At 42.8% G+C, this 14,341-nt stretch overlaps 2 protein-coding genes across 2 annotated transcripts; both read right to left on the bottom strand.

Annotated features, from left to right (window-relative positions):
* Positions 1 to 13: 13 nt before the first annotated feature.
* Positions 14 to 9,293, bottom strand: LOC110003760 (C-C chemokine receptor type 6-like). Its single transcript, XM_020659317.3, has 2 exons — positions 8,894 to 9,293; positions 14 to 2,707 (listed from the first exon to the last, which is right to left on the bottom strand). The coding sequence occupies exon 2, from the start codon at positions 2,693 to 2,695 to the stop codon at positions 1,541 to 1,543; it is 1,155 nt and encodes a 384-aa protein (XP_020514973.1). The 5' UTR covers positions 2,696 to 2,707; positions 8,894 to 9,293; the 3' UTR covers positions 14 to 1,540.
* Positions 4,730 to 8,885, bottom strand: LOC136182699 (uncharacterized). Its single transcript, XM_065963567.1, is given in 3 exon segments — positions 4,730 to 5,344; positions 6,338 to 8,427; positions 8,430 to 8,885. Coding segments are annotated over 2 exon segments (867 nt in total). The 5' UTR covers positions 8,803 to 8,885; the 3' UTR covers positions 4,730 to 5,344; positions 6,338 to 7,933.
* Positions 9,294 to 14,341: the final 5,048 nt, after the last annotated feature.

The raw sequence follows: 14,341 nt of genomic DNA, 5'->3' as shown, positions 1-14,341 counted from the left end.
TGATCACTTCAAAGTGTTTTAATCATTTTTATTGATTTAAAATGTCTGAGTATCATTAAACTACACCTCAGGACGGAGGGTAAATGAAATACTTCATGATGGTACAGCCTGTTTGTTTTTGTCTCTGATCGTGAAGATGTTGGACCCGTTAGTCCTCATGAGGATCTGACCCTACCCCCCCTGATGATCTGTTATTGTTGTCGTCTGATCTGACTCCTCCCTCTCTGGTTTCTTTTGAGGATTAAATTAATGACAGAAGAGAAAAATGGATTTGTGTTAGACTGACGCACGCGCTCTGATACAAAGAACTAAAGAGTTTTATAAAGAGTTTGTAAGAGGAGAAGGAGTCCATCATAAATTACAGTTTGGAAACATTTCTTTACTGAAAGGTTTTTGTACAAATATGAGAAATAAAAGACTCAAGATTCAAGATTTGTATTTGTCACATGCTCATACAGATGTAAATGTAAAGACTGTTCCCCAAGGCCATGCAATAAACACTCAGATTACTAATACACATATATACAGTAAAAATAGAATATAATGTAAAAATTAAAAAAAGAAATATCTGCATATACAAAATATAGAATATAGAATAATGTAAACAGTGTAAAGTGTCAGTGTGTCGAAGTGCAATGTGCAGATTGGAATGGGGGTTTGTGTGTCTCTCTTTACTGTTTTCATCTTTTTGTCTTTCATCTGAGTGAATCAGAGAAATGACTCGAGGGATGAAGAGAAAGTAAAAGAACTCCTGAAGTCTGTGAGAGTAAAGACAGGAGGAAACATCAACTGACAGGAAAGAAGACGTTTCTGTTTGTTGACACGTGGCACCATCTGGTGGTTAATACACTGAATCACAGCTGTTCCTCTTAGAGTCAAACACTGAAGCCCTGAAACACTTTACTGTAAGGGGGGGAAGGGGGGCAGCTGAAGAGAGAGAGGTCAGATTCAAACCCAGGACGGCAGTGATGAGGACTACAGCCTCTGTGCCTATGGGGGGGCGAGGTGAGGTTATTATCTTTTTTAAATAAGTTTGTTTTAGTGGTTTTCTGTTGATGAGGGGAGGAGCCAAAGAGAGCGTGATTTACATATAATCTGCGTATTGAAGAGAACTGACCCTGACCCAAACCAGGAACCTCCTCACAGAGAGACTCCCGTCAGACCGGGATTCAAACCAGGAACCTCCTCACAGAGAGACTCCCGTCAGACGGGGATTCAAACCAGGAACCTCCTCACAGAGAGACTCCCGTCAGACCGGGATTCAAACCAGGAACCTCCACACAGAGAGACTCCTGAAGGACGGGGATTCAAACCAGGAACCTCCTCACAGAGAGACTCCTGAAGGACGGGGATTCAAACCAGGAACCTCCTCACAGAGAGACTCCCGTCAGACGGGGATTCAAACCAGGAACCTCCTCACAGAGAGGCTCCCGTCAGACCGGGATTCAAACCAGGAACCTCCACACAGAGAGACTCCCGTCAGACGGGGATTCAAACCAGGAACCTCCTCACAGAGAGGCTCCCGTCAGACCTCCCGTCCTCACATGGTGAAAGACGAGCCGTTCTCGCTGCCTACGTCCACCGTGCGGCGAGTGGACATGAAGTAATCGGAGGTGGTCCTGGAGAAGCGGCGTGGAGCAATGTACCTCTTGCCCAGACACCACAGGTCCCGCACGATCCTCCTGAAGTGGGTCCTGAACTTCACCCCCACGAAGGCGTACAGGATGGGGTTCAGGCAGCAGTGCAGGTAGGCAACGGTCTGCGTCAGCGTCTTGGCCGTGAGCAAGGCGTCCGACTCTTCACACGACGGCTCTCCGAACATGTTGACTGTGTCGATGAGCAGCGTGACGTTGTACGGGAGATGACACGTGACAAACACCACCACCACCACCATCACCACCCGCACCGCCTTGTGCCGCTGGAAGTTTTTGGCCTTGAGCAGCGTGACGATGACGGCGGTGTAGCAGAAGAGCATGACGAGCAGCGGCAGGAAGAAGCCCACGGCGAGCTGCGTGCTGGGGACCGCCACCTTGGTCTTCCACGCCGTGGCAATGTCCAGGAACTTGATCTCACAGACGTAGTGAGGCGGCTCGAGGTTCTGGATCGGGTCCTCCTCTAACAGGAAGATGTACCTGCTGTGGGACGGCTCGTACGAGGTGTAAAAGTAAAAGGACGGGACGGACAGCAGGAAGGCGGCGACCCAGACGGCGGCGCAGATGAGGCGGCTGTACCGCAGCGAGCGCAGTCTGAAGCTGCGGCGCGGCTGGACGATGGCGATGTAGCGGTCGGTGCTGATGCAGGTGAGCAGCAGCATGCCGCTGTACAGGTTGACGCTGTAGGAGCCGCGCAGCAGCTTGCACGCCACGGGCCCCAGGGACCACGCCGACAGCTCGCTGTAGACAATCACAGGCAGCGACACCACGAACAGCAGGTCGGCGACGGCCACGTTCAGCAGGTAGATGTCCGTCATGGACTTGGTCCTCTTGTAGAAGGCGTAGGTTACGATCACCAGGATGTTCCCCACGAGGCCCAGGATGCAGATGATGGAGTGGATGTATGGAACAATCACACGCTCCACCCAATGGTTGGTCTGGTGAGAGCACAGTGAGACGTAGTCATATGAACAATCAGTCCAGTTATAGTCGAAATCTGATTGGTTTAGCAAGCTGTCATAGTCATAGTCTGAGCCCTCCATCGTCACGTCCAGCTGTAAACAGAGACAGAGCATTAATACACAGCGAGGAGGAATCAAAGAGAGAAAACAAAACATAAAGAAACATTTGAGTCATGAGAAACAGAGAAGATGAAAGACGTCTCCCTGCGCTCTTTGGCCTCCATCACCGTACGTATGTGATGGCTTCAAACAAAATCAATTAGGTAAGCCATTGCTGAGCGGGTTTAACACGCTATCAAATAATATCAAAAGGCAGCCACGGATCCAAAGTCAACTTTGAAGAAAACTTTTCAGCAAAAACTAAACTTCACAAAATAAAATAAACAGATCGCTATATCACGTATATCCTAACCGGCCCTTTGCAGTCAAAAAACTGTTCTGCTTCCCCACCCTCAGTCTCACCCCAGGTCGCCCCCAAGAGGGAGAAATAACGCACAAATACCCCCAAATCAGTTGACAAAATGTAAAACCAAAATAAGCTAGAATAAACAATAATATAAACAAATAATTCTAAATTCATTAATGTTTGACTCTTTTCTATTTTTTAACTGTAAATAATTCATATGGCCATTCGGCCACAGCATACCGGCCCCTGATTGTTTACACTAAAGCAAAGCAATTACCTATCATACAGTCAATGGGGCCAAAAAGACAGGAATTATAAATACTTTACATACATTATCAACATAAATTAAAACATTCAATAGTCCATAATAGTTCATAATAGCTCATGTGATCCTTCAACTTTAGGATTGTAAATTCAGGATTGTAAGATTGTAAGGCAGAAAATGAGTCCAATCGACGGCCGCATCCATATTGGATTTGCAGTCTCAACCTAACTTCGGATCAACCTAACCACAGCAGTAAGGCGGGACCGGCGGGACTTAACTCCGCCCATTCAGCTCAACGTTAGTGGTCCACTTCACAGCATAGCTAACGGCTAGGCTGCTATCATCAACTATTCCTGCTCGTCCTGAGAAAACTCTACAAACAGTAAGTTAACATTTAACTTTTCTACAACACAGTTAAAACTAATTATATTCAACCCAAATATTTAATTAAAGTCTTAAAACTACACTTTTTTAAATATACAACTATGGTTATTAGTTATTTGTCAGAGCCGTTAGACTTTGTCAGTGTTAGCAGAGAAATACATTAACAAAGTTTTATCCATAGACTGTAAATAAATATGAGACATCCAGAAGAAATCAATATTACAAAGCATACAGTTCATGTTACTGTTCTGACAAAAAGAGGAATGTCTGTGTTTTATATTTACTGATGTCAACAGCGATGAGGTGAACATGACAACTGAAAAATAATTATTTAGTATTTATTATAAGATATTTGTTTTCTATTGAACCTGTGAAGTCATGGAGTCTGTGGACAGTGTCAGCTTCACACCAAAAACTTTAAGTATTAGAAATAATAGTGTTTAAGACTGGCATCTATTATTAGGAGCTGCAGCTACCTTGTTCAATATTATTCCTGCAGATGTGGCTCATAACAAAAAAACAGCCTGAGCTGTCACATGTAGTTAACTGTACATTTTGTCTGAGGCATTAATTGAACACCTTTGTATTTCTCCTATAGACACAGTGTGGATTATTGGTGACTGGTCCATCGAGGTGCCCAGAGAGCTGCAGAGACAGAGGAAGAAACCTGAGCCTCAACAACATCTGTATTTGTTGGTTCTTCTGGGGTGGACTTCGGTTGCTTCTCTTCAACAGCTCGCTGTGAGGGAGGTCTCCCCCGGATGGCCTGAGTGATGTCACCCACAGGCTGAGAGCTGAGGCGGGTTTTAAACCTCCTGACAAACCGTTACACCGCGCCCACCTGTCAATCAGGTCAGCTACACGCCTTATTGTGAATAACTCTTATTCTTCATCAAATCAAAACTGATGAGTCATCAAAACATTCACCCCCCCGTACAGTGTGTGTCCATCGAGACATGAGCTAATCACACCTATTTGTTTGTTTTGTACCAAGCTGTAAACATGTTCATCTCTGCTGTAAAAACAGACTTTTTTTAATGTTGTTTTTCAGATTAAATAAATATTTCTGTATAAATGCACTCCTTTATGTCTACTTATGAGTATACATTTCAGATTTGAAATGACAAGACTAAAATGTGCATTAATGCTCAACTCAATAGTTTAGGGAAGGAAGTCTACTTTTACACAACCTTTTATTTTTTTACCAAATACTAATGTAGTTCATTTCTGAAAGTGGGATGGAACAGAGTCATTGCAAAATGATGCCCTTAAACACAGCCCCATTCTTAAATCAAGATACATGGAGAGTAAATAAGATCAATAACTTGTGAATAAAAACAGTTAAAAATGATTTAGAAATGTAGTCTTCCCAGATCTATATCACATAATATCAACTTCTCCCATCTAAACTGGACAAAGGGTTTTAAAATAGGAAGAAAATAGTTTGATTGCAAGTTGTTTGGAGGAGATCTATTTTTATTTGAACAGCATGAATACAGTCTTCCAAGGTGCAAACCCTCCTCCTCCTCCTGAAGCCTGTGGAGCTCCTTCATGTACTGCTGTCTTATCTGCTGGCCATCTTCTCTCAGCAGAACTTTGACTGTTGAAAAGTCATTCAGAAGAAGCTCGAGCATGTGACATGGATCCAGGAGAACATGGACTTTTAGTGAGAGGTCTTCAGGATGGCAAAGAAAGAGAGAAAAAATCAGTTATTCATTAAATCATTTTGTTTGTTCTCATCTATTTTTCTGTATTCATCTGTGTGTAAGAGCACATTTATAAATTCAACAGTGTACTACCCAGACAACAAAGGTCCAGTATTCAGGTAATCAACATCTATTCAAAGTTAAGAAGATAAACATTATTGTAATCATGCTGTTTTCAGCTCTCTCACTCACACAATGATATTCCACATCAAATGGTCTCAGATTATGTGAGGAAAAATTAAGCAGTTTATTGTGGATAGTACTTCATCATGAAACAAATATAACCTGAATTATTTAAATCATTAACAGGTCCCAACTCTCTGTGCTTTAGTACAGAACATACAGTAACTCATTTATTATTAACATGAGCTCAGTACATGGCTGTATTCTTCAAACTATTTCTTATACTTTATATCTATGTGCTTTAAATCTTATTTTCATTCCATATGTTATTTATATTTTATATTTCTACTGCTATATTCTGTGTATGAGTTCAGTGAAACTTAATCTGGTTATTAATATAGTTCTTAATGGTTACAGATGCTCTTACAAAGTGAAGTTTTTTAAATTTGTTAACAGTTTGCTCAAATCTTAAGACACTACATCAACCATGTAACTTTAATGTCATCCTCTATAACCTACACAGCACATTAGGTTCAGTTCAGTTTATGTTACTGACGGATAATTACTACACAAAGTTTGTTTTAATGTCCACATTTAGGTGGAGTATAACATTCATCATAACATCAGATAACCACCGAGATGAACCTTTAGCTTCTAACATCACACTAACTCATTATTTTCAACAACAACATCTTAACAACAAACATTTCTAAACCATTGACCGTAAATAATGAGCTACACAGTTAGCCGACTGGTTTACAAGCTAACGCTAAACAAGCTAGGTCCGTAAATATAAATACATGAGTAAGCAGTAAATATAACACTACTATATCACTTACCGAAGAAAACTGAAGCATCAACTTGTTGTATGGTCTGTTAACCGCACAGCAAGCCATGTATGTTGTCAGATATGTGTTAAACAAACTCTCCAAACGAAGTAAGAAAGAGGAGAAATCAGACGGATCAAGCTGTTAGCCTCCTGACCTGCTGACCTGACAGACAGATGCAGCGCGCAGAGCTGTCAATCTAATCTGACACAACCAAATATGGGCATAGTCGTTTTCCTTAATAGAATAAAATCCGATGAGTTATAAAAAAATCCCCCCCCCCCCACAGTGTGAGGAGAAGGGGCCGTCAACTTCTCAGATATATCTCGTTTTTTGAACCAGGCTGTAAACATGTTGATTCCTGTGGTAAAAACAGGCTTTTTTGGCTGTGGGCTTATGGCACTTCCGGCGCTTCTGCAGCCAGCCTCAAGAGGAACCTCGAGGAACTGCAGTTTTTTGTACTTCCGCATAGGCTTCATTTTTCGAGACCGGAGGTTGCCCCTTGGTTGAACCATGGAGCTATTCTCTGCCGTTTGATAACCTTCTGTTCCAGGGGAGCAATCGAATCCAGAGTAACTCTCAGCGAATCCACTGCACTATCAACAAACTGATCTAGCTGAGAGGGACTAAAGCTATCATAAGAGTTTCCAACTGGGTTGAAACACGGTACTGAATCAAAAGCAGCTGAAATAGCTTCCTTAAATCTAGCTACAGCACTATCAGATAAACTTCTAGAGAGCACATTTTTATTAAGCAGAGGTAATTCTGGTAGGACAAAGTCGAAAGTAATAAGGAAATGGTCTGATAGAAGAGGAGTTTCTAGGAAAACTGTAAGGTTATGGATTTCAATGCCATAAGCTAAAACAAGATCCAGGGTGTGGTTAAAACGATGAGTAGGTTCGTTTACACTTAGCTATGCTAAGGCTATCATTATCAACATCCACATGGATATTGAAGTCACCTACAACAATTATTCTATCACTGCTAAGGACTAAATCTGATAAAAATTCTGCAAATTCAGATAGAAACTCAGAATATGGGCCAGGAGGGCGGTAAACTACAACAACTAGAACTGGCTGAAAGGTTCTTGAGACTGGATGTGAAAGACTAAGAACAAGGCTTTCAAAAGAATTCAGTTTTGGTCGAGGGTTAACTAGAAGACTAGAATTAAAAATAGCTGCTACTCCACCACCTCGTCCGGTGTCTCGAGGTATATGAGTACAGAAATGACTGGGAGGAGTGGATTCATTTAAACTAACATATTCATCTCGACACAGCCAGGTTTCAGTCAAACAAAGGAAATCAATATGCTGATCTGATATCAGATCATTCACTAAAAGAGATTTGGATGCTAAGGATCTAATGTTCAAAAGTCTGCAGTGAATCTTCTGATTTTTTAGCAAAATCGTATTTGTAGTTTTGATTCTAATGAGATTTTGATGATTTACGCCGTTTGGATGACTTATAAAGACGGGTCTGGGCCGGGGGACAGACACAGTACCTATAGTATAACTACAGTTCGATTCAGAATTACAGCTATAGTGACTGGGAGACAGATCTAAGTGTAAGACTGCAGCTCTGCCTCCTGGTCTGAACTTTGTGTTGTTGTCAAGGTTTTGGACTAATAACCTCTGCTATGTTTCTAGATAATAGAGCTGCACCGTCCAAAGTGGGATGGATGCCGTCTCTAGCTAGCAGACCAGGTTTTCCCCAAAAAGACTGCCAGTTATCTATGAAGCCCACATCGTGTGCTGGACACCACCTCGACAGCCAGCGGTTGAGTGATGACATGCGGCTATACATGTCATCACTGGTCTGATTTGGGAGGGGTCCAGAGAACACTACAGAGTCCGACATCGTCTTAGTACTCACTGACTCCACATTAACCTCAGTGACTTCCGACTGGCGTTGTCGGGAGTCATTAGTGCCGACATGAATTACGATTGTATCAAATCTACCTTTAGTCTTTGTCAGCAACTTTAAATGAGATGCGATGTCGCCCGCTCTGGCCCCGGGTATACACCTAACTATGCCCGCTGACTGCGCTAGCTTCAGGTTTCGGACTATGGAGTCTCCAATAATCAGAGTTTTATTCTCAGTGTGTTGCTGAGTGGGGAAAATTAGTTTAAAATGTGAAGTGGTTGGTGGGTAACCGTGTGCTTTGATTTTCGACCATGCTTCCCTCGGACAGTAACCCAGCCACCGCCTCCCGGCTGCTCGGGAGCTACCGGGGGGGAAGCCAAGCTATGTCGGCCCGCACCGGCTACAGGTGGCTGGCTAACTACTGCTGCATACGATGACTCTGACTCAATGGTGCAGAGCCGTCTCTCTAACTCAGACACCCTCGCCTCCAAAGCTAAAAATAAACTACATTTCTTACATGTATCATTATCACTAAAGGAGGACGAGGAGTAACTTAACATCTGACACGTAGAGCAGGAGAGAGCAGGAGAGGGAGAGACAGATAAAGAAGCCATTGTAAAGCTAACTGCTAAGCTAGGCTAAGAGTAGGTACACAGTAACACAGTACAGAGGAGAACAGAACAGGAAATGATGCAATACGCTCACCGGTAGGTCGCTGCTCAGGTGCTGCTCGCTGCTCTGCTCAGGTGCTGCTCGCTGCTCCAACAACACCACCACATCACAGAACAGTCATAAAACCAATAAACCAATAAACCAATAAACCAAAACTCAAGGGCCATCACACTTCTCGTCAAAGTGGTAAAACACCAACAGTTGGTAGGTCAGGGGAGAATCATTAAGTCTTCCTGTTACAAAGATTCCCTTACAGTGAACCAGGGATGAAGAAATAGATCTCTCTGTGTGCAGAACGGTAAATTTAATCAAGAGTATGCCAGCGTTTGTTTGCAGCCGAGTCAGCAGTTATGTTCATAAATCCTCCTCTGTTGTTTGAAGACCAGGGCTCTCTCTGGACTTTGAGACTTTACGAGAAACAACACTTCAAAGAAGGACAGAAAAAAAAGAGGTAAATTAAAACTGCAAGTGGTGATGAAGGGCCCTCACACCCCAGTGCATGTCAGGGTGGGTCGCGACTGCGGGAGTGCAGCAACAGTGAAACGTGACTAAGCAGCAGGCCGTGCAGTTCGATTTGTGAAAAAGTGGTAGTACTGGCATGTTGAAATAGGCAACGTAATGAAGATCACAGAAAATGTTTACGTAGAGCAGTTCAGGCTGGCACTGTCATGATACCTGTGAAATTTGGAGCAAATTGAGCATTGTGTAGTGCTTAGTCCTTGCAGTAGGAGGCACTATGGTTAAAGTTGACTATTGTTATGTCTATGTGTTCAGAGGCCAACCCTGATCATATAGGTGTAATTTGAACTAGATCAGACAAAGTATATAGGATGTAGTACTTACTCCTTGAAGGAGGGGGCGCTATGGTTAAAATTGGCTAATGCTAATTGAGAAGCAGTAACTTCCTGTTGTCAACAGGTGGCGCTGTGACTAAGCAAAAAATGTCAATCATGGATGTGTTCAGGGCGGGCCCTGTATCATGTATGAGAAATTGTACTATAATTGAACGCTGCATAGCTGAGATATAAGCATTTACTTTTTTGGTAAGTTGCCAAAACGCACAAAAAAGTTGAAACGCATACAACAGCCACGCCTTTTGACGAAGTAACGTGCAGAGCACAACGAGATATGTTGAGCCTGTCTAGAACACACTGATACTGAGTTTGCGTTGATCAGATCAGCGCCCACAAACAAGTTTGTTCAAATAGGAAGGCTGAAATCTGCGATTTTGGGCCATTATTGCGAAATTCAACTTTAATGTGTAGACTTCCTGTTGGGTTTTTTGAAACGCTGCAAGAGGATTTTATGTCCGTCCTGACAAGCTTAATATGCGTAGCAATTTACATGAATGTACATGAAAAAACCCTCTATGGGGAGGCCATTTTGAAGATTTGAAGGGGGCGCCACTGAGCCATTAAGCCACACCCACTTACTTAAACAATATAAGATGTTTGACTTTAGTATCAGGATTATATGTCTGAAGTTTTGGGTCTGTACGACTATGTTAAGCCTGTGAAAAAACTACTTCCTGTTTGATGGCGAGCAACGCGTCCGTAAGGGAACAGCTTTTCACGCAGGCCTTTGTGCTTGTAAAAGTCGTATGGCCAAGGTCTTTGGATGGTCAACAGTGATTCTGAGGGAGATACAAGCAACTGTGTAGCAATGGCTAGTGCAAAGGAAACAGTGCTCAGACGGAGTGACCTCCTGTTGTCAACAGGTGGCGCTGTGACTAATTAAAAAAATTAAATCATGGATGTGTTCAAGGTGGGCTCTTTGTCATGCATGAATTTCTGAGTGATGATTGAACACTGTATAGTAGAGTTATAAGCATTTACTGTTTTTGGCACGATGCCAAAAACGACATCAAACTTTGACATCACGCCACGGCCACGCCTTATTTCGAAACCTCGTGATTTGAGCACAACTTTTATTCTTCAACTTGTCTACTTTCATTTGACACCAAACTTGAATTGTTCAGATAAACGATCTCGGGCGGATGCTTTCAAACAGGTACCCTGTAAACGGTGAAAATATGGACTTTTTAGACATTCAGAAAATCATACCGGACTTCCTGTTGAAATTAGACAATGACTTCCACTGACTTGTTTTGTAACCCTAACCCTAACCCGTTTAAAGTGGAGGAAGAAGAAAAATAATAATTCCTTGGGTTTCAAGAGGGTCCTACGCACTTGAAGAAGAGAAGAGGTAAATAAGAAAAGAAAAAGAAGAAGAAAAAGAGAGTTTTTGATCAAAGAGTGAAAAATCAAAGTCAGAGAAGAGAGAAATAAAAACACTCCTACAGAATCTCACTTCCTCCTACACTGTGACATATATAAGGATTTAAGATAATAAATATCCTGACTTTCTCCATCTCCCTGATCATCAGAAGCTGCTCTATCTATGTGGAGAGAAAAGTCTGTGTATGTGTATGTGCTAAATATGTTTATGATTGTCACATACTAAGACAAAATACACTTAATGTGTCATAGAAATACACTGTAAAAAATGATTCATATTATTGTTAATGTTTTTTTTTAAATTCATATTTGTTATATTTGTTTACTGTATATATTGTTATCATTTGTTATTTGTATTTTTTCTGTACTTCTTTGGCAACATGGATTGTTGATCTGTCATGCCAATAAAGCTCATTTGAAATGAACTGAGAGACGGGAAACCCGCCCTCTCTCTCTCTGTAAATGGTTTCACTTTAGAAATGACTCATGTCCCGACGCGTTGGTACTGGATTGGTACAGATGTTACTGGATTGGTACAGATGTTATTGGATTGAGTTTCATTGATTGACTTGATGTTGCTTTGTTAAATAAATTCTGTTATAATTTAAGAGAGCAGTTTGTGATTACTGGTGTATTTGCATTGTGATATAAGCTGGGTGCAAGGGCTTTGTGTACGGATTTCACGCCTTCAATTTATTAATTACAGTTATTTTCCCCTGGTTTCAGGGTGGTGCCCCCGAGTCAATTAAACATAGTTTAATAACAGTGTTATTTATATTAATAAATTATTAAATATAAATATTAATAATATAACTAAATTTGACTAGATAAAACCCCAACAAATGGTGGTGTGAGGCATTGAATAAAACCAGCTTTATTGCACTGTTAATGCACAGTAATCCGAATCCGAGAACCTCAAGAAAGAGAGAGAAAGATCTTACAATGAGATCATATCCAAATAATCATTCATGAAACAACCTGTTACAACAAAAGGATATATTGCTCATTCAAACTGTACAGAATTAAATATTGACGATACAAAGAGGTGCATGATCAGCAGCAGTCCCACAAAGTGAGATCCTGTTCCTCATCTGTTTGGAGCGTTCAGCACCCTGAAGTGTGATCCAGCATGTGGTCAGTCCTACCTGTTGAAGTCATCGTCGTACTCCACATCGTCATCTGTCAAACAAAGATTTCATTGTTGGTCTTTTCATTCTTTAGGAGCAGGAGGACACGATGACAGAGAACCACAGAAAAGAGTGAAATGATTCAACTGTTTGCAGACGACACTCATGTTTATCTTTCAGCAGAAAGAGAGAACAGCTTGGTGACACACACACTTCATATCACACTCTGAAAAGAGGAGGTGTGAGTGAGCTCAGGTTGGACTGTTTGAGTATTCCTGCACGTCGTTACAACTGCAGGAACACTCAGGAACGATGGGCGATCACAGCCCAATCAGCTGCTCCGACTGGTCAGATGATTTCCTGTCATATCAGTCTCTTGGTCTCGGAGCCTGTGACAGTGACCCGACTGGACTCTTTCTGGCCCCGGATGCCTCCACCTTCCTGGGATACTAACAGCTCAGAGAGAGAGTGAGAGAGAGAGAGAGAGAGAGAGAGAGGGAGAGACAGAGACAGAGACAGAGACAGAGACAGAGACAGAGAGAGGGAGAGAGAGAGGGGGAGGGGGAGAAAGAGACATAGAGAGAGAGAGAGAGAGAGAGAGAGAGGGAGAGAGCGAGAGAGAAAGAGAGACAGAGAGAGAGAGAGAGACAGAGAGACAGAGAGAGAGACAGAGAGAGAGGGGGAGACAGAGACAGAGACAGAGACAGAGACAGAGACAGAGAGAGGGAGAGAGAGAGGGGGAGGGGGAGAAAGAGACAGAGAGAGAGAGAGCGAGAGAGAGGGAGAGAGAGAGAGTCTGTTACTAAACTGATCACTCTTCATAATAACATAAAGTCATGTGCTTTATTTTGACGTTATGTACAAGAGGTCATGGTGCTCAGGCACGATAAGTCCTGGTGCTGTGTAGCGGGGGAATGGGGCAGCGGGGGGGCCAATCGTGCTCGAGTACGGCACGGTACAGATTGCCTGTGTTATCGCTCCCTAAACCTGATCCAAGTCCTCACAGAGTCCTGAACCCACATACAGGACTGAGGGGCTAATGGGACTCTCAGGACCGGTTAGTGTCTCACTTCTTCTCTCTGATGTTTGAGAGTCTGAAAGCAGGACTGAGAGAAGCCCTGGGCTGGTCCTCCATTTAATCCTCTATCAGGACTACACCCACCCCACCATGTCAAACACAGTTATCATCTCACTGTCACAGTCAGGAGCTCCTCATGACATCACACACAGGCTGATGACATCACACATCAGAGTGGCTCAGCAGAGTGTAAATAGAGTTTAATACAAAGTGTAAACTCAATGTGAAACATGTCACTGTGTCTGAATCCTGACAGGTTGAACAGGTTCCCTTTCTTATCTTCTAGCCACCATGATGCATGCTGGGAAATAAGCAGCAGCCACAACACACATGTTCAAACACGTTTCCTCCTGGTTTGTATCCAAGGCGGCGCCAACATGAGCCACTGTCCCCGTTATCATAAAAAAACATGACTTGTTGTCAGAGACAGGACAGAAAGATGAAACATGAGCTGGGACTGGTTTCCTCCCGGCGACAGGTCTCACCTGAGGGGAGAGGCGGAGCTCGCTAGTCTGTCCCTCAGGCTACGTCTGGTCTACTTTCCTCAGCCAAGAAAACCAAATACTACATGTCTAATGAGCTCAAAATAGAAACCACCAAAGAGGAATATTATGAAGGTCAGAGAAGGATATTATGAAGGTATGAATCCGTTAGTGACGTTAGTGGAGATGTGTCTCTGGAGGCGCTCCTGTTTTATTTATGATACAGGACACAGGCACTGGGAAGCTATGAGCTAACTAAAGAGCGCTAACATTAGCATGCTAACACAACAATTGCTGCTCGACCAAAGGACTCTTTTGTCCACTGCTTATTAAATTACATTATTAAAGATCATCAGAGCATCATTCCTCTAAATCATGAACTATCAGCTCCTTTTGAAACTTTAATAAAGAACAAAGTCTCAGACAAAGTGGAGGCGCTCTGCTCTCTGAGGCCAGGCGGACATGGAGAGCGTGCACACTCACTCGCTGAGGCTTCTGCCTCGCCTCATGGGGGACACCACCGGCCCAAAGTCACTCTCCTCCCTCAGGGGGACAAT

The sequence above is a fragment of the Labrus bergylta genome, chromosome 15 (assembly GCF_963930695.1).
Source record: "Labrus bergylta chromosome 15, fLabBer1.1, whole genome shotgun sequence".
NCBI lineage: Eukaryota > Metazoa > Chordata > Actinopteri > Labriformes > Labridae > Labrus > Labrus bergylta.
Note: the sequence above shows the minus strand (reverse complement) of the source record. Positions and strands in the feature narration are given on the sequence as shown.

What these genes read in the sequence shown, in the direction of transcription:
- LOC110003760 (XM_020659317.3), bottom strand. Translation starts at nt 2,695, where the DNA reads ATGGAGGGCTCAGACTATGACTATGACAGCTTGCTAAACCAATCAGAT.